General features: G+C 52.8%; 2 protein-coding genes and 1 non-coding gene across 4 annotated transcripts; 1 reads left to right on the plus strand and 2 right to left on the minus strand.

Moving 5' to 3' along the window:
- Positions 1-761: 761 nt before the first annotated feature.
- On the minus strand, positions 762-22,389 carry ALDH16A1 (aldehyde dehydrogenase 16 family member A1). 2 transcript variants are annotated; one of them, XM_070402004.1, is made up of 17 exons: positions 21,913-22,389; positions 16,268-16,370; positions 15,650-15,776; positions 14,922-15,100; positions 14,758-14,835; positions 14,336-14,517; positions 14,093-14,245; positions 13,471-13,656; positions 13,253-13,348; positions 12,924-13,060; positions 12,685-12,790; positions 12,466-12,596; positions 11,961-12,128; positions 11,508-11,709; positions 2,003-2,188; positions 1,559-1,681; positions 762-1,040 (listed from the first exon to the last, which is right to left on the minus strand). In XM_070402004.1, the coding sequence occupies exons 1-17, from the start codon at positions 22,000-22,002 to the stop codon at positions 879-881; spliced, it is 2,409 nt and encodes an 802-aa protein (XP_070258105.1). In that variant the 5' UTR covers positions 22,003-22,389; the 3' UTR covers positions 762-878. The 2 variants fall into 2 exon arrangements, with proteins under 2 accessions (XP_070258105.1, XP_070258106.1); XM_070402005.1 differs by lacking the exon at positions 16,268-16,370 and having other exon boundaries at positions 21,913-22,005.
- On the minus strand, positions 15,898-16,042 carry LOC139000403 (U4 spliceosomal RNA). The gene has a single exon (XR_011469580.1). It is a non-coding gene; the product is annotated as a U4 spliceosomal RNA (small nuclear RNA).
- Positions 21,885-26,829, plus strand: PIH1D1 (PIH1 domain containing 1). The gene is made up of 10 exons (XM_070402013.1): positions 21,885-22,060; positions 22,640-22,984; positions 23,325-23,391; positions 23,769-23,948; positions 25,090-25,151; positions 25,243-25,324; positions 25,754-25,883; positions 26,092-26,167; positions 26,489-26,632; positions 26,717-26,829. The coding sequence occupies exons 2-10, from the start codon at positions 22,895-22,897 to the stop codon at positions 26,756-26,758; spliced, it is 873 nt and encodes a 290-aa protein (XP_070258114.1). The 5' UTR covers positions 21,885-22,060; positions 22,640-22,894; the 3' UTR covers positions 26,759-26,829.
- Positions 26,830-27,004: the final 175 nt, after the last annotated feature.

The following is a 27,004-nucleotide window of genomic DNA, read 5'->3' on the forward strand; positions in this document are numbered from 1 at the left end:
CTTGGCTCAGTGGATAGAGCGTCAGCCTACGGACTCAAGGGTCCCAGGTTCGATTCCGGTCAAGGGCATGTACCTTGGTTGTGGGCACATACCCAGTAGGGAGTGTGCAGGAGGCTGCTGATCGATGTTTCTCTCTCATTGATGTTACTCTCTATCCCTCTCCCTTCCTCTCTGTAAAAAATCAATAAAATAGATTTAAAAATATATGTTAAAAAAAAAAAAAGATTTGAATGAAGCAGATAGGCAGATACAAGTCCTGAGAGATCAGGTGGCTCACAAAAGCACCTGCATTCAGGTTCCCAGGACCTGGGGCCTCGGGTGTGTCGCCCTGTCTTCCCTAAGATGTCTCTGTGGCCTTCCAGAACATTCACTCTCATCCTGAGCTAGTGTGAGTGGGTCCTTTGCATCAAAAAGAATTCCACAACAGCCGTATGCTCGAGCTGCTCATGGGCGCTGGTAAAATTCAGGAATCCTGTCAGCCGGCTGTTCCATCACCTGGAGGTTGGTGGGAGCATTTACACCAAGGAAATTGGCACAAGCTCTCACCTGGGCTTTATTCCCCAGAGCTACTCTGCTTGATGGACAAGACCAGGAGGAACAAGAGGCCCTGCGTCCTGTCCCGGGCTTCTCAGAGGCCCCTTTATCTGTTTCACAAACACTATGTTGTACCGGAGCCAGATCACTAGGCTGCTGAGCCACAGAACTAAAGTAACCCCAACAGACCCAGAGCTCCTGCCCGCTCTCTCCCTCAGAAGCACAGCCAAGGTTGGTCAGAATTTATTTGAGGGCACGGACATCAAAGGAAGTGGAAAGGTCAGGCATCTGGAGCCTGTTGGTGGTCCAACTCTTCTTCGTCCAAGACCGAGTGGGCTCAGGTGTCAGTCGCCCATGGGCAGCCACAGGGCCTTGGTCCGTGCTGCCCGAAGCTCTAGCTCAGGGCCTGCTCCTTCGGCCTCCTGATCCCAGGCCCGGGGGCAGCCCCTGTCCACCCACACGGGCTTCAGGTTTCCTGCGGAGGCCCATTCCACAAACTGGGAGCCCTGGCACGGAGACAGGAGGATCAGCGTTTCCTCCCGCTTGTTTGATAAGCAGCTGCTTCCTTGGCAACACGGATACTACTGAGGGGGGGGTGGGGGGGGGCGGGGCATGGAGGCTTGACCTACGCCCTGTTGCTATAAGCTCAGCTCCTGGCAAGCAAGCCTTGCGGATGCTGGGGAAACGGGGCTGACCTTTGTGGCTAGGGAACTTCCTCCCCGTCAGCAGCCTACGTTCAAATGGGGCCTGAGGTTTTTGTTGACAAGGTTTAAAGAGGGTGGGCTATGGCTTCTCACTCTGTTGCTAGGGTATGGTCTTTAGAAAGGGGCTGTCCAATAAGATTAGGTCTTTGGGCCGGGCAAGATCTCAGGCCCTTGTTGCTAAGCACATCCTCTTCCTTAGCAACCAGGGCTCTGAAGGGGAAAGCCCGCAGAACCTGGTTGCCAAGGTGTTTCTTCCCCTTAGCAACAGGAGTTTTAAGGGGGCAGAGCCATGTTCCCAGGAGATGTGAAACAAAGGGTACCTGGGCAGATCCGAAGTACCACAGGGCCTGGACGTCCTGGTGCAAAGCCAGGCAGCGGGTCAGGTGGTCCCGATCTCCTGTCACCACGTTCACCAGGCCAGCTGGCAGCAAGGTGGCCATATCCTAGGGGATGGAGAGAGTGGCCAGCCGGGGTTGGGAGGGAAGGATCTGAGACCCCGGAGGCCGTGGGGGCAGGGAGTGAGCGTCTGGGGGAATGGCATGGGGCTCCCGAAGGAATGGGTCAGGGCACGACTGGTGAAGGCTTGTGGTCTGAAGAACATGGTTCCTGGATCTAGAGGAGTGAAAGCTTGGATTCCTGGACAGGGGTTACCATGGTTACCAAGGGGTGAGGGTGGGAACGGAACTCCTGTAGGCCTTGGGGTGCCTTTCATCTGTCTGGACCCCCAGGGGCTGCTGGGAGCAGCAGCAGGCAGGCGACGGTACCTGGCAGACCTCCAAGGCGGGGATGGGACAGGTCTCGCTGGGCACCAAAACCACGGTGTTGCCATGGGCCAAGGCAGGGGCCAGCAGGGACACAAAGGCAAGCAGAGGCCACTCGTCCGGGCACACAACAGCCAGGACCCCCAGTGGCTCCCGGAGTCGGAGCACAGGGCCCCTCAGCTCAGCTACCTGCGGGGACAGGTGGGAGGTCAAAGGCGGGGCGGGGGTACCTGACTACCTCCCAGGCCACCTCCATCACCTGCCCCTTTCTTCCCTCCTCACATCCCCATCTCTGCTGCTTCATAACAACTCTAACAATCATAGAACCAAGTGATGGTTCAGAGCCAGATGGCCTGGGTTCAAGTCCCAGCTCCACCACTCATCAGCTGTGTGACCTCAAGTGACTTACTTCACCTCTTTGGGCCTTAGTTTCTCATCTTTCAAATGAGGATGATACTAGAACCTACCTCAGAGACTTGTTGTTAAAATGAAATGAGCTCTAACCGGTTTGGCTCAGTGGATAGAGCGTCGGCCTGCGGACTCAAGGGTCCCAGGTTCGATTCCGGTCAAGGGCATGTACCTGGGTTGTGGGCACATCCCCAGTGGGGAGCGTGCAGGAGGCAGCTGATCGATGTTTCTAACTCTCTATCCCTCTCCCTTCCTCGCTGTAAAAAATCAAGAAAATATATATTTTTTTAAAAATTAAAAATAAATAAATAAAATGAAATGAGCTTCTTTGCAGATGTGGACCACCAAGGGTTGTTGAAACCTAACTGTATTCAATGTCTTTTGATAAGCCTTCTGCTCACATTTCTGTGAATGTCTGAAGTATACAGTTTGTGGATATTGACAGAGCTCTTTTATAACTAAAGCAAATTTAATTGTTTTGTACTAGAAAAATTTGAACATTTTAGTTCTTGGTTATTCAAATATGTTCATTCAAAATTAGTTTAATGTGTCAATTAAACTAATTAATAGCTTTGGACACTTAAAAGAGCTCTAAATTTGCTTGTACAGAAAGGCTTAATTTGAGTTTTCCTTGTTAGGGTCACGGGTGTCCTCCCACCCACCCTTTAACAGCTGCCTGGCAAAGACTAGCAAGCAGCTGTTAGTTATTGCAAAAAAAAAAAATGAAATGAGCTAATGTGTGTAGAGGGATCAGAACTTGGCCCATGAGTTTGTCTGTGTTTGTACATTAAAAAAAAAAACCCTTCATAATTGATATTCATTAACCTACACACATTTTAAAGGATACAATTTGATTTTGTTTTTAATCCACACCTGAAGATATATTTTTATTGATTTTTAGAGAGAAGAAGGGAGAGAGAGAGAAACATTGATCAGTTACTTCCCATAAGTGCCCTAGTGGGGGATTGAACCCACAACCTTTTTGGTATAGGGGACAATGCTCAAATCAACTGAGTCACCTGGCCAGGGTTTTGATAAGTTTCAACATAAACATACACCCATGAAACCATCACCATGATCATGGACTTCGCCCTGGCTGGGTGGCTAAGTTGGTTAACTCCTACACCAAAAGATTGCGGGTTTAATCCCACTTTGGGGCACATACCTAGGTCGCTGGTTCAATCCCCGGTCACCTTGTGTGAGACTGATGTTTCTCTCTCTCTGTCTCTAAAATCAATAAACATATCCTCAGGCCCTGACCGGTTTGGCTCAGTGGATAGAGCGTCGGCCTGCGGACTGAAAGGTCCCAGGTTCGATTCCGGTCAAGGGCATGTACCTCGGTTGCGGCACATCCCCAGGAGGGGGTGTGCAGGAGGCAGCTGATCAATGCTTCTCTCTCATCGATGTTTCTAACTCTCTATTCCTCTCCCTTCCTCGCTGTAAAAAATCAATAAAATATATTTTTAAATTAAACAAAACAAAACAAAACATATCCTCAGGTGAAGATTAAAAGATCATGAACTTCACCCCCCAAATTTCCTTGTGTTTCTTCCCTCCAATCCCTACTCCCTGTCCTCAGACAACCACTGACCTGCTTCCTCTCACTATAGATGAATTTGTATTTTCTAGATATGGAATTACAGTCTACTCTCTTTCTTTTTTTTGTTAATCCTCACCCAAGGATATTTTGTCCACTGAATTTTAGAGAGTGTGGAAGGGGGGGGTGAGGTAGAGAGAGAGAAACATCGATGTAAGAGACACATCAATTGATTGCCTTCTACACACACCTTGACTGGACTGGGAGTCAAACCTGCAACTCAGGTACATGCTCTTGACTAAGAATGGATCCCTCAACCCTTTGGTGTGTGGGCTGATGCTCCAACCATTTAGAAACACAGGCCAGGGCTCTATACCTTTTTTTAAAAAAATATATTTTATTGATTTCAGAGAGAAAGAAGGAGAGATAGAAACATCAGGGATGAGAGAGAATCACTGATCGGCTGCCTCCTGCACGCCCTCTACTGGGGATGGAGCCCGCAACCCAGGCATGTGCCCTTGACTGGATTCGAACCTGGGGCCATTCAGTCCGCAGGCCGACGCTCTATTCACCGAACCAAACCGGCTAGGGCTATAGTATCTTTTTTTTATATATATGCTTTTATTGATTTCAGAGAGAAAAGAAGAGGGAAAGAGAGATAGGAAGATCAATGATGACAGAGAATCATTGATCGGCTGAGTTCTGCACGCCCCACACTGGCGATCAAGCCCGCAACCTGGCATGTGCCCTGACCAGAATGGAACGTTAACCTCCTGGTTCATAGGTCAGTGCTCAACCACTGAGCCATACCGGCCAGCTACACTTTTTAAAAAATATATATTTTTATTGATTTCAGAGAGGGAGAGGGAGAGAGAGATGGAAACATCAATGATGAGAGAAACTCATTGACTGGCTGCCTCCTGCACGCCCCCTACTGGGGATCGAGCCCACAACCCAGGCATGTGCCCTTGACCAGAACTGAACCCAGGACCTTTCAGTCCACAGGCCGATGCTCTATCTACTGAGCCAAACCGGCTAGGGCTCTTTTTTAATCTGACTTCCTCACTCAGCATAGTCAGTTGGAGGTTCATTCATGCTGTGGCATGTTCATTTCCTCTGATTGCCAAGTAGGAGTCTGCTGAAAGGATGTATCATATTTTGTTTATTTACCAACCTATTGAGGGACATCTGGGTTGTTTGGAGTTTTTGGCTACTATGAATGCTGCTGCTATGAACATTTGTGTATAAGTCATGGTGTGGATATATGCTTTCACTTTCTCTAAAAATCTAGAAATGAGCTCTTGCTGGGTTGCTCAGTGGTTAGAGCATCATCCTGATAGGTCAAGGTTTCGGGTTCAATCCCCAGTCAGGGCACATATAACTAATCACCCAATGAATGCATCAATAAGTGCAACAAGGGGAAGCCAAGATGGCGGCATAGGTGTAAACACCTAAAATTGCTGCCTCGCACAACCACTTCAAAAATACAACTAAAAGACAAAACAGACACCATCCAGAACCACAGGAAGGCTGGCTGAGTGGAAATTCTACAACTAGAAAGAGAAAAGTGCTGAAACCGGTTTGGCTCAGTGGATAGAGCGTTGGCCTGCGGACTGAAGGGTCCCGGGTTCAATTCCGGTCAGGGGCATGTACCTGGGTTGCGGGCACATCCCCAGTGGGAGATGTGCAGGAGGCAGCTGATCGATGTTTCTCTCTCATCGATGTTTCTAACTCTCTGTCTCTCTCCCTTCCTCTCTGTAAAAAATCAATAAAATATTTAAAAAAATAAAAAAGAGAAAAGCACACTGAGACTCAGAGGAGGTGCAGAAGTAAAGTGCAGAGCTACGGAGGCGCACGTGGAAAGGGCTGGCAACGGAGGACGCGGTTGTCTTTTTCAATCGGGAGGGAGTCTCAAGCTCCCGACTGCTCTGAACTCCAGTTCCGGGCGAGTCTCTGGGGACCCAGCCTCATACGGGGAGAAACTGGACTGTCTGGCATCGGTCAGAACTCGAGGGCAGCTTTCTCTCAGAGGTGCTTGCGGCGATTACCGGGACACTGGGACCCGGGGCCTCTTAGGGCAGGGCTGAGGATCAGCCATAGCTGTTGCTCAGCCCTGTTGATCCCCTGAGACCCCGCCCCACCCAGGCTGTGCGCAGAGGCTTTTGCGTATGAATGCCCTGGCCCTTTGAGATCTAAAATTACCTAACAAACTGAAGCTGGGTCAGAGAGACCCAGAACATCCAAAAGAAGGCCCAAGGCCCCACAGCAGCTTGCATTGCTTCACAGCTGGGCCTCATCTGGGCACCTCCAAACCCCCCAAAAAGAAGAGGAATCTCTCCGTAGCTCCTGCTGGGTAGCCTCAGGCAGAGGCTAGATTAGCACCTCCTTAGAGATCCAAGAGCCAGTGTACCCCGTGGTCAGAGTGGGACCATCCAGATTACAACTCCTCAGATCCATAAGGGACACACTCAGGGGGCAGACTCACTGAGCACCAAAGCCCCACTGAAGCAAGTCTTGCCCCAGAAGGGTGTCTCCAGCACAGAAGTTCTCCCACTGTAGACACAGCTGATTCTCACAGCCAATTGGCCTGGAGGTCAATTCCTCCCAGTGATACCAACAACAATCAAGGCTTAACTACAAAAGACTGTGCACAAAGCCCACAAAGGGGTGCACCAAGAGTGTCCACCTCAGTTAATTGGGGAGGCTGAGCCACTGGGTCCGATAGGACACCTAGCACAGAAAGCCACTCTATCAACACAGGGAAGCAGCCAAAATGCGGAGACAAAGAAAAGGTCACAAATGACAGAAATGGAGGAAAGCAAACTACTGGATATAGAGTTCAAAGCCACGGTTATAAGGTTTTTCAAGAATTTTCTAGAAACCACCGATAAATTTAGTGAGACCCTCCATAAATCTAGTGAGACCCTCAAGGATATGAAAAAGGACCAACTAGAAATTAAGCATGCACTGACTGAAATAAAGAATATTATACAGAGATCCAACAGCAGACTAGAGGATCGGAAGAATCAACTCTAAGATCTGAAATATGAAGAAGCAAAAAACATCCAACCGGAAAAACAAAAAGAAAAAAGAATCCAAAAATATGAAGATAGTGTAAGGAGCCTCTGGGACAACTTCAAGCGTACCAACATCCAAATTATAGGGGTGCCAGAAGAAGAGAGAGAGCAAGATATTGAAAACCTATTTGAAGAAATGATAACAAAAAACTTCCCCCACCTGGTGAAAGAAATAGACTTACAAGTCCAGGAAGTGCAGAGAACCCCAAACAAAAGGAATCCAAAGAGGACCACACCAAGACACATCATAATTAAAATGCCAAGAGCAAAAGACAAAGAGAGAATCTTAAAAGCAGCAAGAGAAAAACAGTTACCTACAAGGGAGTACCCATACGACTGTTAGCTGATTTCTCAATAGAAACTATGCAGGCCAGAAGGGAATGGCAAGAAATATTCAAAGTGATGAATAGCAAGAACCTACAACCAAGGTTACTTTACCCAGCAAAGCTATCATTCAGAATTGAAGGTCAGATAAAGAGCTTCACAGATAAGAAAAAGCTGAAGGAGTTCATCACCACCAAACCAATATTATATGAAATGCTGAAAGGTATCCTTTAAGAAGAAGAGGAGGAAGAAGAAAAAGGTGAAAATAAAAATTATGAACAACAACAACAAAAATTATGAACAACAAATACATATCTATCAACAAGTGAATCTAAAAATCAAGTGAATAAATAATCTGATAAACAGAATAAACTGGTGAATATAATAGAATCAGGGGCATAGAAAGGGAGTGGACTGACTATTCTTGAGGGGGGAAGGGGTGTGGGGGATGCGGGAAGAGACTGGACAAAAATCGTGCACCTATGGATGAGGACAGTGGGGGGGTGAAGGCAGAGGGTGGGGTAGGAACTGGGTGGAGGGGAGCCATGGGGGGGAAAAAGAGAAACAACTGTAATAATCTGAACAATAAAGATTTAATAATAAAAAAAAGAAATACAAATTTCCAGTTATAAAATAAGTCACAGGGATGTGATGTACAGTATAGGGAACAGAATTTTTTAGAAATTTAGAATATCCTGGCCCACCTAGCCACGAGGTCATAATATTATTGTAATGCCTATATATGGTGACAGATAGTTACTAGATTTATTGCAGTGATCACTTTGGAAGGTATATAAATGCTGAATCACTATGTTGTAGAGCTGAAACTAATATAATCTGTGTGTAAACTACTAGTATAATTAAGAATAAATATTTAGCCGAAACCGGTTTGGCTCAGTGGATAGAGCATATTTAAATCAATAAAACAATCAATAAAACATATTTAAAAAAATATATATATATATATATATATTTTTTTTTTAATTGATTTTTTACGGAGAGGAAGGGAGAGGGATAGAGCGTTAGAAACATCGATGAGAGAGAAACATCGACCAGCTGCCTCCTGCACACCTCCTACTGGGTATGTGCCCACCACCCAGGTACATGCCCCTGACCAAAATCGAACCCGGGACCCTTCATTCCGCAGGCCAACGCTCCATCCACTGAGCCAAACCGGTCAGGGCACGCATTTTTTTTTTAATGGCTAAATCTTTTTTTAAATATATATTTTTTTATTTCAGAGGAAGGGAGATGGAGAGAGAGATAGAAACATCAGTGATGAGAGAGCATCATCGATCGGCTGCCTCCTGCACATCCCCCACTGGGGATGGAGCCCACAACCTGGGCATGTGCCCAGACTAGGAATCAAACTGTGACCTCCTGGTTCATAGGTCAACGTTCAACCACTGAGCCATGCTGGCCAGGTAAAATGGCTAAATTTTTAAGTAAAAATTGATATCTAAAATGTTGGTGAGTGCCAAAACTGGTTTGGCTCAGTGGATAGAGCATCAGCCTGCGGACTGAAAGGTCCCAGGTTCGATTCCAGCCAAGGGCATGTACCTTGGTTGCGGGCACATCCCCAGTAGGGGGTGTGCAGGAGGCAGCTGATCGATGTTTCTCTCTCACCGATGTTTCTAACTCTCTATCCCTCTCCCTTCCTCTCTGTAAAAAATCAATAAAAATATATTTAAAAAATAAATAAATAAAATGTTGGCGAGGAGGTAGAGAAACTGAAGCACATACTGCTGGTGGGACAGCGAAATGGTACACTTTGAAAACCTGTTTGGCCGTTTCTTGTGAAATTAAGTATGCACTTATCACACCATCTAGCAATCTGATTTCTAGGTATTTACCCAAGAGCCATAAAAACATGTTCACACAAAGGCATGCATGCAAACTACTTACTCAATAGCTAAAGCCTAGAAATGCCCAGCTTTCTAGCCACTGGTAAATGCAGGAACAAATATGGTATGCACGTAACATATTACTACTTAGCAACAAAAAGGAATGTATTGATAGATGCAAGAAGGATGCATCTTAAAAGCAATGAAAGAACCCAGACATCAAACACTACACCAAGCATGTCAAACTCGCGGCCCGTGGGCCGCATGTAAGAAACGTTTTAATAAAAATTTCATAACTTAATTTTTACAATATCCTGTTATACATAATCTACATATATAAAAGGCTAATATGCAAAGCGTCCCCTCGGGAGTTCGACTGGGAGACCAGGAGTTTGATCGCTCAGTATGATGTGCGCTGACCACTAAGGAGGGGGTGGCACGGAATGAAGGCAGGCCCTGGCTGCCAGCCGACGAGGCCTAGGAACCCTACCCATGCACTAACCCCGTGCACCGGGCCTCTAGTTACTAATAACGAACTGCAATGTTCGCTAATGACTGATTACTCTGATCGTGTTGCATTCATTTCCCTTACGCGCCTTATATGCAGGTGCACATTTCTCTCCACTAATACTACCGGGGAATAGTTTAGCAGCCAACCGCCGTCATTAGTCTTGGACTGACTTGTTTGGTTTGCGCAACAGGAAATATTTCGATTTTGGAGAACAAGAAAAATAGGTCTATTTGCGTCACGCTTATTAATTCATGCAGTTCTTCACTGTCTGGTAAGTTAATGTTCAAGAAAAACGATTAATTTTTAATAAAATGTTATTTCATGTGAACGATGACTCATTTATTTCAGCCCTTTCTATTCAGCATGTCTACCGAAATAAACCTACGTTTCTATGAAAAGTGAAGCTTTTGACCCTGGCCGGTTTGGCTCAGTGGATAGAGCGTCGGCCTGCGGACTGAAAGGTCCCAGGTTTGATTCCAGTCAAGGGCACGTACCTTGGTTGCGGGCACATCCCCAGTGGGGGGTGTGCAGGAGGCAGCTGATCAATGTTTCTCTCTCATTGATGTTTCTAACTCTCTATCCCTCTCCCTTCCTCTCTGTAAAAAATCAATAAAATATATATTTTTTTAAAAAGTGAAGCTTTTGTTTTTTTGCGGCCCACAGACACTCCCACCTTGTTTGTTTGGCCCGTTTAGCCTTTGAGTTTGACACACTTGCCCTACACAGTCTGACTGCATGTGTGCTCTTGAAGAAAACTGGAAGGACAGAAAGTGTAGTGGTTGCCAAGCACTTGGAGTGGGGGAAGGGGAAGAGGAGGGAGAAGCCCTTTGGGGAGATGAACATCTGTCCCGATCGTGATGATGCAACCGTATATATTTGTCAAACTTCACCAAACGCAGGCCTGAGAAGGCACAGTTTGCTCTCTGTATTCTGGACCCCAACTAAAGCCACACGTTAAAAACCCTCAAAGATTGCGAGCACAGACAGACCCGAGAGCATTATGCTGAGTGAAATCAGCCAGTCAGAGAGAGACAAATACCGTATGACTTCACCCTAATGGAATCCAATGAACTAAATGAACAAGCAAAATAGAGACAGACTCATGGCTAGAGCGCAGGCTGACAGCTGTCCGGGTGGGGGAGCTGAGTGAGAGGAAGGAGGGATTGAGAGAAAAAAAAAAAAAAAAAAAAGAACTCATGGACATGGAAAACAGCGCGGGGAGTGCTGGGGGAGGGGCCATGTACAGATGATGTGTAGTGGAACTGGGCACCTGAAACCGGTATCATTTTGTTAACCACCCCAATAAATTCAATAAAAGTTCAGAAACAAAAATAAAAACTACCAAATAAAAAAGAAAATCAGCCCTAACCGGTTTGGCTCAGTGGATAGAGCGTCGGCCTGCGGACTGAAGGGTCCCGGGTTCGATTCCGGTCAAGGGCATGTACCTTGGTTGCAGGCACATCCCCCGTAGGGGGTGTGCAGGAGGCAGCTGATCATGTTTCTCTTTCATCGATGTTTCTGGCTCTCTATCCCTCTCCCTTCCTCTCTTTGACAAATCAATAAAATATATTTTTTAAAAAAATCATGGTTACAACCCACTCAGTTGATTTTATGGGTTACTAACAATTTGAAACACTAATCTGAGGTAGGCCCTGTGCCCATTATACGGATGAGAAAACTGAGGTACAGGGGCCAAGGTACTTGCTGGGGATCACAACTTGGGCCCCAGGTGCGGCTCACTCCAGAGCCTTTGTTCCGACCCGCTCCACGCCGCCCGCTCTGCCTGCCCTCCCGCCGGCCCGCTCACCTGCAGGCTGTGGCTCTGGGCCTGGGCGCGGGCCCCCCAGGCCCGGAGCCGCGTCACGCTCAGCTCCACCTCCGCCTGGGCGGCCTTGAGCTCCACTCCGTGCCTCTCCAGCCTCAAGGACAGGGTGGGCTCCCGGCGCTCCAGCGCGGCTGCCAGTGCCAACAGCAGGGCTGCTCGGGCCCCCGGGGACTGGCCCACCCAGCTGTGGGCGGACAGTGAACATCGGGGGCTGGTCTCCTGGCCCTGGCTCTGCCCAGGTGCCCCTCCCCTGTCCACGGCCCTTACCCTGGGGGTCCAGGCCCGATAGCTCAGCCGCCCCCAGGAAGAGAGGGGCCAACCACACCCCTATTCCGTCAGCCGTGGGAGCTAACCCCACAGCCCCTCAGCCCTGGGGGTCCCCACTGCCCGCTCTGAGGCCTCACAGGGCCTGGGTGTTGCCGAGACCCCACTTACCCAGGGGCAGCCTGGTGGGCGGCCTCCACAGCCACTCGGATGTCCTTGGCTCCGCCCTCGGCCACGTAGGCATGGAGATTGCCCTGCGAGTCGTGGATGGGCCTGGAGCTCCGGGCCCCAGGCGCCTGGAAACGGCCCCCCACGAAGAGCCCGTAGGGGGGTGCTGGGCTGCAGTAGGGTGAGGTGTGAGGGTGGGTCTTGGGGCCAGGTGTGCTCAGAGCCCCTGCGCCAGCCTCCTGAATGGACCACCCCAGCTCCCATGAGCTTCTGGGTAACCCCCACTTCTTGGTCCCACAAGACTCTGGGAGACCCCAGACCTTCATTCAGCAGGACTGAGGCTCTCCTCAGGCCTGGACGGTGGGTGTGAGGCCGTAAGACCTAGAATGCAGATCCCGGTGGGGCCTGGGACCCCTCCAGGGCTCTAGCTAACCCGCTTCAGTCCAAGGGGAGCCTGCCCCTCCTCACCCACAGGATTCTGGGAATCGTGGGCCCCGGAACAGCTCACCTGGGACCTGTTTCAGGCCCGGCCGGGAGGGCTGAGGGGACGGTAAGGCCAAAGGTGTCATAGTTCAGATTCTCAGAAAGGTAGGGCAGCCGGGCAGGGGTCCCCGCGGGCCGCAGGTACTCATACAGACCCTGCGAGAGGGACGGTGTTAGGAGGGTGCAAGGCGGGCGCAGGGCTGAGAGAGGGTGCCCATGGTGGCGGGCGGGAGGGGACACTCACATCTCGGCCCCCGTGCCAGGAAGACCCGCTCTCCTTGCAGCCGCCCGTGGGCACCGCAGGGTCTCTGAGGCCGTGGGCGTTGATCCAGACTGTGCCCACCCGGAGCCTGTGGGGAGGACGGGGCATCGGAGAGACAAGCAGGGAGTTGGGGGGGTGGAGAGTCAGAGACAGAGGCGTGAAGACTGAAGCGCAGGCCCTCCCCACAGGCCGCTGCCTGTGCCCCGGTGGGCGCCACTGACCCGTAGCCCAGCTCCAGGGCCTGCCCCAGCCTCTCGCTCCACACACTGGCACTGCCTCCTCGGGGCGTCCCGTTGGCCACGGCCAGTGCCTCCTTGGCCGTGCGGAATGGGGAGGCCAAGACCAGAGGCCACGGTACCTGGAAGGTGACAGTGAGTTCAAGCAGCCTGCCAACCCCGCCCTCCTATGCCCGCCCCCACGAGGGGGCCAGCGTCCCGCAGTCAGCAGCCCCAGACCCAGGCCAAGGGGCCACCCAGGGCCTCTGCTGTGGCCCATATCTGGGTGCAGATGGGTGGGTGGAGCAGGATCTCTTGGACACGAAGGGGCTCACCTCTGCCTGGGCACACGGGGAGGAGGGGGGCAGGTCAGAGACCAAGGTTGGGGGGAAGAACGGGCTGTCTAGGGGCACATCGCCAGCCTGGAACACCTGGGAGACAGAAACACATCTACTAGTAAAGTCCACTCCCGGGTCCTTCCTCCCCAGGAACCCGGAAGCCCAGGCCCCCAGCACCTCCTCCCTCAGACCCAGGTCCTGCACCCCTGGCTCACCTGTGCGCCCTGGCTCTGGGCCTCACGCACATACCGCTGGGCCAGGTCATGTGCAGCAGCCCCTCGGGCCCCCATGTCCACGGCCCCGTCGAGCCCTCGGCCTCCCCGGAGCCGCGCCATCCGAACCTGGAGCCGCCTCATCGCCTCGTCCCACACGGACTCCTGGATGAGAAGCCTGAGGCCACCCTGTTAGGGAAAGGGAGGTCAGGGGCCATGTAGGGGGACAGGCCCCCACGGAGGGCTGAGACTCGGGGACACACATGCAGAGATGGAAGGAGGGTCAGGGAGAAGTGGCCAAGGACCGTGGAGACTCTCCGAGGCCCCGGACCCCAGGCAGAAGTTCCAGAAAGCTGGTCGTTTCAGAGTAAAGACAGAGGTTGGGAAACCAGGGGCACGAACGCTCAGAACAGTGAGGGGTCCTAGGGAGCAAGAGACAGGCCGGGCCCTGAAAGACCAGGAGAGCCGGGCAGGGAGGTCCGGAAATCGGAGGTGATGAGTCCCACACGCGCGATGGTGTGAAGACACCAAGGACTGAAAACTGAACAGAGACGGAGCCCCGAGGTCTGGAGACAGACAGGCACGGCCCGCCGAACATCAGGGGACGCCGGCGCGAGGGTCTCACCGGGCTGCGGTCCGACCAGGCTGCGTCCACGACGCCCTCCACGGCCGAGTCCACATCTGCCGCCTCCGTCAGCAGCAGCAGCGATTCGGTCCCCAGCGCCAGGCCCAGCTCGGGACCCACGCCCGCCAGGGTCCGCCGAAGGACACGTCCTTCCTGAGGGAACCCCACACCCCACGGGGCTCAGAGGGGGGAAAGCCTCTGGACCCCAGCCCCGCCCTGTCGCCCTCCTCGCCCTGAAGGTACCTCGATGGCTCCGCAGAAGGCCACGCTCTGGACCCCGGGCTGGGAGGCCAGGACAGGCCCCAGGGAGGCAGGGCCACTGATCACGTTGAGGATTCCTGGGAAGTGGCCCAGTTCCCCTGCCAGCTGGGCCAGGAGGAGGGGCGTTGGGGAGGCCGGGGGCACGAGGACCACCACAGTGCAGCCTGAGGGAGGCGGGCAACTCAAAAACTCAAGAGTCCAGGCCCCAGCCCCTCCTCCCTCAGACCCAGGGGTCCAGGCCCCCAGCCCCTCCTCCCTCAGACCCAGGGGTCCAGGCCCCCGGCCCCTCCTCCCTCAGACCCAGGGGTCCAGGCCCCAGCCCCTCCTCCCTCAGACCCAGGGGTCCAGGCCCCAGCCCCTCCTCCCTCAGACCCAGGGGTCCAGGCCCCCAGCCCATCACTTACCCACAGCCAGGGCAGGGCAAATTCTCCACATCATCTCCAGGAAGGAGAATGTGGGTGGCAAGATGAGACCAATTACTCCTGCAAGAACAAACGAGGTGACTGGGACAGGCACTTACAGGCCCTGATGGAGGAGGGGGCTGGGGGCCCGGACTCATGCTTCTCACCCATGGGCTCCCAGCCTGCCAGCGCCTCCTCCTGGATGTGTGCCTGAATTGCATGGTACTGGAGCAGCTGCTGGGCCAGCGGGACATCCCTGTCTCGAACCTCTCGAACAGCCCGCCCAGTAACCAGGGACTCCAGGGTCCACAGCAGCCGCTGGTGCTTCTGGATCATCTTGGCCAGCCTGTGCAGAAAGCAAGGGGGCCGGTCATTTCCCAGTGCCCCTCCGCCTGAAAGGGTCTTGAAACACACCCCATTTACCTGGACTACAATATTCCCCATGAACCCCTGGGACATCCCCATTTACCAGGGGGAGAGAACACTAGAGATTGATGGGAAATGTAGTCCAGGAAACAAATCCTGAGGCTGCTCTGCAAAGATTTTGGCCACCTGTAACCCTGGAGCTGCTGGGGCTCACCTCTAACCTCATACATTTTGGGAAATGGAATCTCTGTCTCTAGCTGCCCCAGGAGGGTGCTGGGAAATGGACTTTGGGGCTCCACCAGTCCCAATGAGCTGCTGAGAAATGGAGTCCCGATGAGCCCCAAGGATATTCTTTCGGGGGGAAATAGAGGTTTTGTTATTACTAGTCCCCATAGATGGGACTAAAGGCCAAAAGGCATGCCGGGAACATGAACCTTAGCGGCCAATGAATTCAGTGGGATGTTGGGAGCCAGAGTCTTTGTTCTCAGTCCTTCCCCCGCTCCCTGGGTCCACACCTCAACTGCATCACCTGGTCAGGTGCTTGGCCCGAGAGGCTCCGGGGAGTCCGCTCCAGTTCTCCAACGCGGCCCTGGCTGCCTCTGCGGCTGCCGCCACATCCTCAGCCTGTGCCTGGAGGCAACTGGCCAAGTTCTCTCCTGGGGGGACAAGGTGGGGGGGACACAGATTGAAGAGGGGGGAAACTGTCAGAGCCTCGGGGGGCTAAGATTTCCGGGGACTGGGAGCGGGCAGTACAGCTGCTGAGGGTCTCAGGTCTGTCATCTGACAAATGGGGATAAATCCATTGGTTCTTGAGCCGACGGCCTCTGCAGGCAAGGAAGGGATTTTATTTTATTTTATTTTTTAGCAATAATCGCGCCTCAGATAAACCTCATTAGCTACAATACTGCCACTGTGCAAAGCTAAGGCAGGGATCTTTAGTAGATGGTGACTCGGAAAAGTGTCCACGGGGACTTGGGACCATATTAGAATAACCAGGATCAGGAGGAGCCAAAACTCTCAGCCTCCTCCCCACATCAGGCCCTGAGCAAAGACATTAGAGTGAATTTGGTAGGTATGGCGGGTGTGTGTGTGTGTGTGTGTGTGTGTGCGCCTCTCCCTCCCCTAATGACTAGGGGACGCCTCCTACCTGTGATGGGATCCTGGCAAGGCACTGACTTCCTGTTTTCCGGCTTTAACCACTTTCCACTTACATAGTGACCCAAGCACCGATCCTGGGTGTCCAGCCAGGCCTGGGGAAGGGGGAGAGTTTGGAAAAGGGTCTGGGAGGCAGCTCAAGGAGCGCGATCCCTGCCCAGTGTCCTCTGGGAAGGGGACACCTGCCCCCTTTCGCCCCACCAGCTAATTCTTTTCCTGTGTAGGTAGAAAATAGACATAAACATAACAGACACATAACACACTCAACATTTTAACCATTTTAAAGTGTACAGTTCAGCGGCATTTAGTAAATTCACAACATGGTGCAACTATTACCACTTTCTAATTCTCAAACATTTCATCATCTCCAAAAGACAGCTCTGCAGCCATTAAGCCGGCAGTTCTCAACCTGTGGGTCGTGACCCCTTTGGGGGTCGAACGACCCTTTCACAGGGGTCGCCTAAGACCATCGGAAAACGCGTATGTAATTACATGTTGTTTTTGTGATTAATCACTATGCTTTCATTATGTTCAATTTGTAACAATGAAATTGGGGGTCACCACAACATGAGGAACTGTATTAAAGGGTCGCAGCACTAGGAAGGTTGAGAACCACTGCTAAGCAGTCGCTCTCCCTTCCCCACTGCGCCCAAACCCTGGTAACGACCAATCTGCCCTCTGTCTCAATGGATTTGCTGTTCTGGGCAGTTCACGTCCATGGAATCCTACACCAAATGGCCTTTTGTGGCTGGCTTCTTTTACTTGGCATGGTTTTTTCTTTTCCTCTTTTTAATGTTATGATTGGCATGGCGTGTTCAAGACCCATCCATGCCATATCCTGTATGAGCACCTCATTTTTTTTCATGGCTGTAAGGTGCTCCTTATCGGGATGGAGCACATTTTGTTTAGCTGGCCCTAAGTTGCTGGGCATGTGGGCCGTTTCCGCTCTCTGGCCATTGTGAATTGTGCTGGTAGAGATGTCCGTGTGCACGTTTTGTTTGTACACCTGGAAGCGATGCCCACGGGACCGTGTGGCTTCAAAGCCAGGTGGTTCCTGTGTTCCCTCCATCTCAGCTGTCAGCGCTTGGGGAGTGAGTGTGGGACCCCACACCTCGAAGATAGACTGGATGCTGGCCTGCCAGGTGCGGTTTATTTGGCCGTGGCACGTCTAACCGAGCCCAAGGCATAGCAGATGGGCTTTGCAGAGAGGCAGCCCAGGGTGGGGTCCCTGGAGCGAGGGGCCACGGCCAGGGTTTGAATCCTGGCTCTGGTACTTACTCATGGTGCAGCCTTAGCCAGATCGTACCGTGGCCTCCGCTAAGCGAGCCATCTGGAAGGTGGCGGTAAGGACAGGCAGCCACCGCACAAAGCATGTGAGGATGAATCATCCGTGTCAGATACCCAAAGCAGCAGTACTTGTAACTCTCTATTAATTTTATTTTTTATTATTATTAAAAAAAAATATATATATATATATATATTCAGTTTTGGAATTCTTTTTTTTAAAAATTACAGTTTACTTTTATCTTAAAGATTAAATATATTTTATTGATTTTTTACAGAGAGGAAGGGAGAGGGATAGAGAGTTAGAAACATCGATGAGAGAGAAACATCCATCAGCTGCCTCCTGCACACTCCCCACTGGGGATGTGCCCGCAACCAAGGTACATGCCCTTGACCGGAATCGAACCTGGGACCTTTCAGTCCACAGGCCGACGCTCTATCCACCGAGCCAAACCGGTTAGGGCTCTATTAATTTTATTGCAGCTCCATATCAGCTTCACGTTTCTCTCTATCCACCGAGCCAAACCGGTTAGGGCTCTATTAATTTTATTGCAGCTCCATATCAGCTTCACGTTTCTCTCTGTCCCTGGTCCCGTCTTCCCCAAATCCTTGCTAAATCCATGACACGATTCCCACTTTTTCTTTCTACAAACTTCTCTCTTATCACCCCCAATGCCTCAGTCTCCTGACTGTCTCTTCCCCTACCAACTGGCCCTTCTCCTTTTTCTTTAAAGTCAAATGGTCAACAGGAAGTTCCTAATTCAAATCCCTCCAGAGGCTGGGGGTGGGGCGGGGTGGGGGGGTGGGGAGACACTTTTGACACAGTTGAGGGTATCTGAACACGAGCTGGGCATCAGATGATATTAAAGTATGACTGTTAATGGTGAGTGTGCAAATTGGCAGGGTGGTCATGCTACAGGAGTCCTTATGTGTTAGAAATAGGAATCAAATATTTATGGGAAAATAATATGACATCTGGAATTTAATTTTTTGTTGTTAATTCTCACTGGAGGTTATTTTTTCCATTGATTCTTAGAGAGAGTGGAAGGGGCAGAGGGGGAGAGAGAGAAAGAGAGAGAGACATCCATGCGAGAGAGACACGTTGATTGGTTGCCTCCTACATGGGCTTGGATGGAGGACGGGGACTGAACCTGAAACCCAGGTACATGCCCTTGACCGGGAATTGAACCCGAGACCCTCCTGGTGTGTGGGCTGACTCTCTAACCATTGAACCACGCCGGCTAGGTCATGGGATTGAAATCACTCCAGAAATCACAGGGAGACAACAACTGGACCAAATGCTAATCATTGCTGAAGCGCAGAGAGGGGTGCATGAGAGTTCACAATATTAAGTAGTCTGGAATTTTGCAAAATTTCCCCCCAAAGAAAAACAAAATGCTAAAAGAATGTCCATAGGGTCCCCGCAGACCTCGCTAGTGTGAGAAGAGGGCCTGGGAGAGACTGGGAACTCGCCACTTGTCTAACAAGACAAACTGTCGCTAACGGAGCCAGATGATTTTTGTCAGGAAACGTGAGCCAAAGGTTGCCAAATTGGGGGATTTTATTTTCAAGAGAAGCTGGAATCCCGGATGTTTACATGGAATTAGTTGTCAACAAATTCACATTTTTTACCAATAAACATCGGCCAAAGAAAACATGTTGATAGGCCGAGTCTGGCCAACAAGACCCTAAGGCTGAGACCTTGGCGTGGGGCAAGGTGGGGGCACCACAGGCGCTGGAATCTGAGGGCTCAGGTTCAAATCTCAGCTTCCCCCTTTTCTCTTGTATTTAATTTAAATTCTTTATTGGTTGAAAGTTCAGCTTCCCCTTTTCATTTGTGCTGACTACGGGCAAAAATGACTTATTTCTCCAAGCCTCTGTGTGCTCTCACTAAGATAATAATGGCAATAACCCCTTCCACGGTGGTCCTGGGAGAGTCCATGCAACTATGCTGAGCACAGAGGGTCAGAGTGAAAGCATCCAATAAATAGAAGCTTTTAGCATATTGCTATTTCACGACATTCCACTCCCACCCACCAAGTGTGGGGGTTCTCTGTACACTGTCACAGCTCCTTTTATTTATTTTTGAAATGTATTTTTATTGATTTCAGAGAGGAAGGGAGAGGGAGAGAGAGAAACATCAATGATGAGAATCATTGATTGGCTGCCTCCTGCACGCCCCCTACTGGGGATCGAGCCCACAACCCAGGCATGTGCCCTTGACTGGAATCGAACCTGGGACCCTTCAGTCCGCAGGCTGATGCTCCATCCACTGAGCCAAACCAGCTAGGGCCACAGCTCCTTTTATCTGCACCTACGCTATATATCTAGATCTTGTCACTCCCAGGGTTCCATTATCGTTTTTTTTAATATATTTATGTTGTTTTTTAAAATATATAAATTTTTATTGATTTCAGAGAGGAAGGGAGAGGGAGAGAGAGAGAAACATCCATGATGAGAGAGAATTATGGATCAGCAGCCTCCTGCAAGTCCCCCACTAGGGATCGAGCTCACAACCCAGGCATGTGCCCTTGACTGGAATCGAACCTGGGATCTTTCAGTTCGCAGGCCCACGCTCTATCCACTGAGCCAAACCCGCTAGAGCTCGGTTATCTTTTGACATTGATGCCTCCCAGATCCCTGCCTCCAGACTTGAGGCTCAAAGTGGTATTTTTCAAAAATATACATATTCTTATTGATTTCAGAGAGGAAGGGAGAGGGAGATAGAAACATCAATGGTGACAGAGAATCACTGATCGGCTGCCTCCTGCATGCCCCCTGCTGGGGATCAAGCCCGTAACCCGGGTATGTGCCCTTGACTGGGAAACACTCAATCAGAGTCATACCAGCCCGGCCCAAAGTGGCCTTTGACTCCTGTACACGGTCGACAACATGTGATAACCCAGCTCAGCATCTTTCCCCGGAAGCTTGCTCCTCCAGGGTTCACCATGGGGTGGGGGACAGTCCCCCTAGCCACACGGCCAGACCCCAAGTGCTGTCCCTGCCTCTCAATTCCCCGAAGGCTGCTGCTCCTGCACCGCGGCCTCGTCCCCTCCTCTCCCTCCACAGCCTGCGCAGGCGCAGCTCGCATCCTGGACGTGGGCTCTTCTTCCAGCCTCCTCCCTTCCCCCTGCAGAAGCCCAAGCTCCTCCATTGGGTGCTAGAGGGCCCTTGGATTCTGAGGGGCCTGGGCCATTACGGGAAATCCGAGGCGCCTTACTTATCTGCAGGAACCTCCAAAACGTTATGGGAGCCGTAACCGGTTTGGCTCAGTGGATAGAGCGTCGGCCTGTGGACTGAAGGGTCCCAGGTTCCATCCTGGTCAAGGGCATGTACTTTGGTTGCGGGCACATCCCCAGTGGGGAGTGTGCAGGAGGCAGTTGGTCGATGTTTTTCTCTCATCCATGTTTCTGACTCTCTATCCCTCTCCCTTCCTCTCTGTAAAAAATCAATAAAATATGTTTTAAAAAAAACACACGTTATGGGAGGCTCTGAGGCAGCGGTTCTCAACCTGTGGGTCGCAAACAATGAAAATACATTCTGCATATCAGATATTTACATTACGATTCATAAGTTATGAAGTAGCAACGAAAATAATTTTCTGGTTGGGGGTCACCACCACATGAGGAACTGTATGAAAGGGTCGCGGCATTAGGAAGGTTGAGAACCACAGAGCCTGAGGGATCACAGGAGTCCCAGGGAATTTCTCAACACCGAGGGTCATGGAGCACCATCAGCATTTTCAGCGGCCCGAGGACTCACGGTGGACCCACGTGACACTCCGAGAGGTGGCGAGGGATCACGGGGGGCCCATGAGGGCACGCTGAGGGGCTGTAGGTAACGAGGAGTTCTGATGGATTCCGGGGTTCCGAGAGCCCCCGAGGTCACAGAAGCCACACAAGTACAGAGGAGCCTGAGGACTCACGGGGACTCCACGGAGGGTCCGAATGACTAAGGGAGCCCCATGAGAACTCTGGGGGTGCCCTGGAGGCCCATGGCGGCACAGGATGTTCTCAGGAACCCTGGGAAGTCTACGGGGGTTAAGGTTCCCTGGAGGTTCTGATGTGGCTCCGAAGAACCAGTCGCACCCCTCCGGGTGGGGCGGGTCTGAGGAACCGGGGAAACACCGCCTCGAGCTCGGGCCGTGGGGCACGAGGACCCGCTAAAGGGCTGAGAGGCACAACCGCAAAAGCTCCCGGGAAGCTGGTCCAGGGGCGGCGGGAATCACGGAAGCAAAGAAGGGCGCAGTCGCGGAGCTGCCGCGGAGGATCACGGGAGTCAGCGCGCAGAACCCGCCCGCGAGGAGGGGGGGAGAGAAGGAGGGAAGGGCAGCGCCGGCCCGCAGGCCCTCACCAGCGCGCATGCGTGGCTCTCCGGCGCGGGTCCGTACTCCAGCGTGGCGAAGATCTCTTGGGTGCGGGACACCGCGCGCGTGGCAGCCATCACCCGTCCAGACCGCTTTCCACCAACTGCCCGGCGCTCTACCCGAGGGAACTTCGAGGTCCGGAGGGCGGGGCCGCCCCCTCCAGGGCAAAGGGCGGGCCGCAGGAGATAGAGCGTGATCCAACCTTAGGACCCGGCGACCCCGCCCACGTAGTTTGGAGCATGCGCAGTCCTCACAGTGGGGGGAACGGAAAAGGAGAAATTGTGTGTGCCTTGCAAAATGGAGAGTTCCAGATTTAGAAGGGTGGCCGTATTGGTGTGTCTTCCCACCACCCTGTTCACAAAACGGCAGCTTTCGGCCCGAAATACATTTACTAGAGAATCGAGTCTAGCTCTGGGGCGAAGCGATAGTTCAGAGATCAGAAGGGAATCTTAGGATGGACACTGAAATGAGGGATTGACTGTCCCGTAACCTGGCTTGAGGAAGCAGTCGGGAAGGAGGGGGAAGTTTGCCTTTAATCGACAGCGGAAGTGTGGCATTAACGGAATCAGCCTCAGAATCTAGTTTTGATTGGTTGAGGTGAGAGGAGGCGTGGCCTCGTACTTAGACTCTGATTGGTCAGTAGCGCGGTTGCTGGTTAAAGTACGAGCGCTGAGGGAGTCGGAAGTGTGGCGAACTCAAATTTCTGTTACACAGAGACCGGAAGAGTGGCTGTCATTTAAATATTTGGCGTGTTGGAGCATCGAGAGATACTGTCCCCCAACAGATTTGACGACGGTACCTGATCTGAGTGGAACTGTAGCCTCCCGGCCAGATTCCTCGATTCTCATATACAACAGTAGGTGTCGGAGTCTGTTGAGGGCCCGGAAAGCCAGCCCCAGAGTTCCTATCCCAGCAAAGGCTCCCTCACGTCGGGGTTGCTGGGGACGCCTAGGTCTCTTCCCCGGGGCCATGGCGGACTTGAAGCTGCTGGTGCCGGAGCTGAACGAGGCGGAGGCCATGGGCGCCGAGACTGCACGTTTCCAGGAGCTGCTGCTGCAGGTGCTCACTGACCAGGACTCCTGTGTCCCTGGTTACTTGGGGGGATTCTTTTTTTTCTCTCCCCCTCCCTGAGATGGGATTGCAGTTCCCAGAATGCACTAGAGAGGCAACAGGGCTTATGGGAATTGTAGTTGGTTAACTCCCAAGTTTGCTAGGCTCTGGAATAAATGGAAGTAAGACTGGGGTTGTCCTTTGGGTTCTTCAGAGGAGGACAGGGACATAATATGTCTTATTCCCTGCGTGGCTCATATCCCTAAACATTGCTCAGTAAACATTTGAGCAACAAATGCGGGTCTGATAGCACAGACCCCAAGCCTGGAAGTCATGTTCCTTCACCCAGGCCTCCAAGGAGCTCCAGCAGGCCCAGACGAGCAGACCAGAATCAACACAGATCCAACCTCAACCAGGTGAGGAAGGCAGAAACCCAAAGAGAGTGAGCGGTTCCCAGGGAGAAGTGGAGAGACACTGGGGTCAAAGGACACAGAGGAGGGAGGAAAGGTACATCATGAGAGGGTTTAGAAGCCTCGGTGGGGAAGTGAACAGAGACCCAGAGGGAGATCCAAAGAGAGGATGGGGGGAGGGGGATGGAGTGACTAGGCGGACAGAGACTCCAAGATGGAAAGAGAGTCAGAGGTCCCAGGCATGGGGAGGGGGACAGAACCAGAAAGTGGAGGACTGAGACTCAAGGAAGGGGACAGATGGAAGGAAGGACAGACTGGGGAGAGGATTGATGGAAATCAAGACCCACATGGAGACATGGTCAGGACCAATCCATTCCCACCAGGCTTCTGTGTAAAGACCAACTCATCCGAAGGGAAGGTTTTCATCAACATCTGTCACTCTCCCTCCATCCCTCCTCCGGCTGACCTGACCGAGGACCAGCTGCTTCAAATGCTGGAGGAGGACCAAGCCGGGTTTCGCATCCCCATGAGTCTGGGAGAGCCTCATGCCGAACTCGATGCAAGTCAGTACCTGTGGGGGACCCAGGACCCCGGCCCCCTAGGTCCTTCCTTCCCCAGGACCCCAGAATCCAGGGCCCAGGACTCTCCTCCTGCAGGCCCTAGAAACCCCCTGATCTGATCCCTTCCCCCAGGCATGCCCCTAGCCTCCTGGGCCTGCTGCAGCGGCCCCCTGGGGCAGTCCTGGTTCTGCCCAGCTGGCCAGGCTGGCACTTCTCTTTGCCTCCCTCCAGGGCGAGGGCGGGCGGGTGGGCAGGTGCTTTATTAGCCGATCTTCTGGATCGAGGCCCAGGCCAGCTCTCACCCCCATCTCTGTTTTCTCCTTCACCCTGTCCCCTGTCTCTGTCTCTCTGCCCCTCTCACCTGTCTCTGTGGCATTTCTGTCTCTATGTCCTTGCTTGTTCCATTCACATATGTCCCCTGAAGCCTCCTGGGACCACGTTTTGGGTGGTGCCCCGGGGAGTAGGGACTTATCAAACCCAGAACTTGGGGTTTCAATACTGTGTGATTCTTGCTGCGCCGGAGGGGGCGCGTGGCCCACGTCAGGGAGGGCTTCCTGGAGGAGGAAATGTCCAACTTAAGATGAGAAGGAACCGGAGGGGTTCATCGGGTCAAGACAGAAGATTCCCCAGACTCACAGCCCCACAGCCTTTCACACCCGACAAAGCCGATATTAGCCCCATGTCCCCTCCCCTGGGGCCAGGCCAGGGGCAGCCAGCACAGAGCTGCTTCCTTTTTTTCTTTAATGGTCCTAAGTCAGCGGTTCTCAACCTTCCTAATGCCTCGACCCTTTAATACAGTTCCTCATGTTGTGGTGACCCCCAACCATAAAATTATGTTCGTTGCTACTTCGTAACTGTAATTTTGCTACTGTTATGAATCATCATGTAAATATCTGATCTGCAGGATGTATTTTCATTGTTACAAATGGAACATAATCAAAGCATAGTGATTAATCACAAAAACAATGTAATTATATATGTGTTTTCCGATGGTCTTAGGCGACCCCTGTGAAAGGGTCGTTCGACCACCAAAGGGGTCGCGACCCACAGGTTGAGAACCGCTGCTTTAGTGCTTTCTCCTTGCCTGTCTGAGCGGTGGGGCTGCCCCGAGGGCGGGGGGCCTCACCCCTTTCTCTCCCCGCAGAAGGCCAGGGTTGTACCGCCTACGACGTGGCTGTCAACAGCGACTTCTACCGGAGGATGCAGGTTGGGGGCGTGGCTGCGGGTGAGGCCTGGGCAGGGGCCGCTCCCCTTACCCTGGAGCCCTCCCGCAGCCCTGCTCCCCGCTCTGTCCTAGAACAGCGATTTCCTGCGCGAGCTGGTGATCACCATCGCCAGGGAGGGCCTGGAGGACAAATACAGCCTGCAGCTGAATCCAGGTGGGGGGGCCTGGGCGGTGTGGGGGCCGCCCTTGGGAGAGGCGGGGGAGTGTGGCTAATGGCTTAGCCTCTGGGCTGCGATCCTGGGGACAGTGCGAGGCTCCCCAAGGTGTGCGGGGTGTGTGGGGTGTGTGTGTTAGTGTTTGTGGAGCGGGACCTGGCCTGTAATCTAGGTAAAGGGCGGGGTCTGGACAGCGTGGGAGCCGTGGAGTCTGAAGCATCTCTTAGGATCAGATTTTATTGGCTAATATTCCGGGAAGGGCGGGGACTAGGTGGGCGCGCCTCCTAAAGACAGGCCTGGGGGTGTGGTCAGGTCCCTTGCCACCTCCACCCGTCCCCCCCCCCCCCCCCCGGGAAGCTCTCCCGGTGCTAGACGCCCCCCTGGCGCTCTTGCCAGTGACCTTGACCCCCCCCCCCCCCCTCCCGCAGAGTGGCGCCTGTTGAAGAACCGGCCGTTTATGGGCTCCATCTCCCAGCAAAATATCCGCTCCCGCCAGCGTCCTCCGATCCAGGAGCTGGGGAACGTGTTTACCGCTGACTCCTTGAGGCCCGCGGAAAGGTGGGCTGTCCTGGGTCTCTCTCTCCTGTCTCCCAGTGCTCTTTGCCATCCCTCCCTCCCCACCGGGGCGGTGTCCTGGGGCTCTGGGAACCCCCAGACCACCCCGAGGCAGCATGCTGGCGAGAAAGGAGGGAGCCACATGCCAGCAGGGGCAGCAGCCCCCGAGGACCTGGGGCTCTCCTCAGTTCTGGCTCTTGTTCCTCCTCAGCCCTGAGAAGCCTCACCTGAACCTCTGGCTGGAAGCCCCTGACCTCCTTTTGGCGGAAATTGACCTCCCCAAGCTGGTGGGTGTACCCTCGACCTGAGCTGGAGAATGAGGTTGGGGTGTGGGAGGGAGAGTGGCTGGGGCTGGTTTGCCGTCTGAGTTTAGGGCCCTCGGGCCCACTTCCGGTGCTGTCCCAAGGGTACCCAGGGCATCGTAAGTGACCCAATGTGGAGAACTGTAATTACCGTACCCCCCCCTCCCCCCGCCCCTTTTCCCTGGAAGGTTAGACCCTTTAAATACGGTCTCCCAGCACGTGAGCCTGCTCTCTCGGCCCATGTTTTCATCATCCTGTGTCCTGTTGCCGGAAGGGAAGGGGGCGCTGATTGCAGTCTATCCCCAGGATGGAGCTCTAGGGCTGTCGCTGGAGATTGGGGAGAACCGCCTGGTGATGGGGGGCCCCCAGCAGCTGTACCACCTGGATGCCTACATCCCCCTGCGGATCAACTCTGATGAGAGCAAGGCGGCCTTCCACCGGAAGAGAAGGGTACCTGGGGTGGGGGGATGGGGAAGCGGAGACATGGGGGCCGGGACTCCTGGGTCCTGAACCCTCTCCCTTTCCTCTCCTCAGCAATTGATGGTGGCGATGCCCCTTCTGTCCGCGCCTTCTTGACCCGGCGTCGCCCTGGGCTTCCAAGTGGGGAGAAGAAGGCGATCGCTTCTCTAAGACTGAAATAAAAGAGTTTGCCTTTACTCTGTGTCTGGCCGGAATACATGGGGAGTGGGCGGGGGAGGGACATTGGGCTGTAGCCCTGGCATTTCGTCCCAAAGGGGTCACTGCTGCAGCTCAGGCCTCGTCCTCTCCCTGAATCCTCTCCCTGGCTCCTGGCCTCCAGTTTCTCCCCTCGTCAGTCTCCCA

Source organism: Myotis yumanensis, unplaced genomic scaffold, assembly GCF_028538775.1.
Source record: "Myotis yumanensis isolate MYYU_CA2020_CCGP unplaced genomic scaffold, mMyoYum1.0.hap1 SCAF_23, whole genome shotgun sequence".
In the NCBI taxonomy this organism is placed as follows: domain Eukaryota; kingdom Metazoa; phylum Chordata; class Mammalia; order Chiroptera; family Vespertilionidae; genus Myotis; species Myotis yumanensis.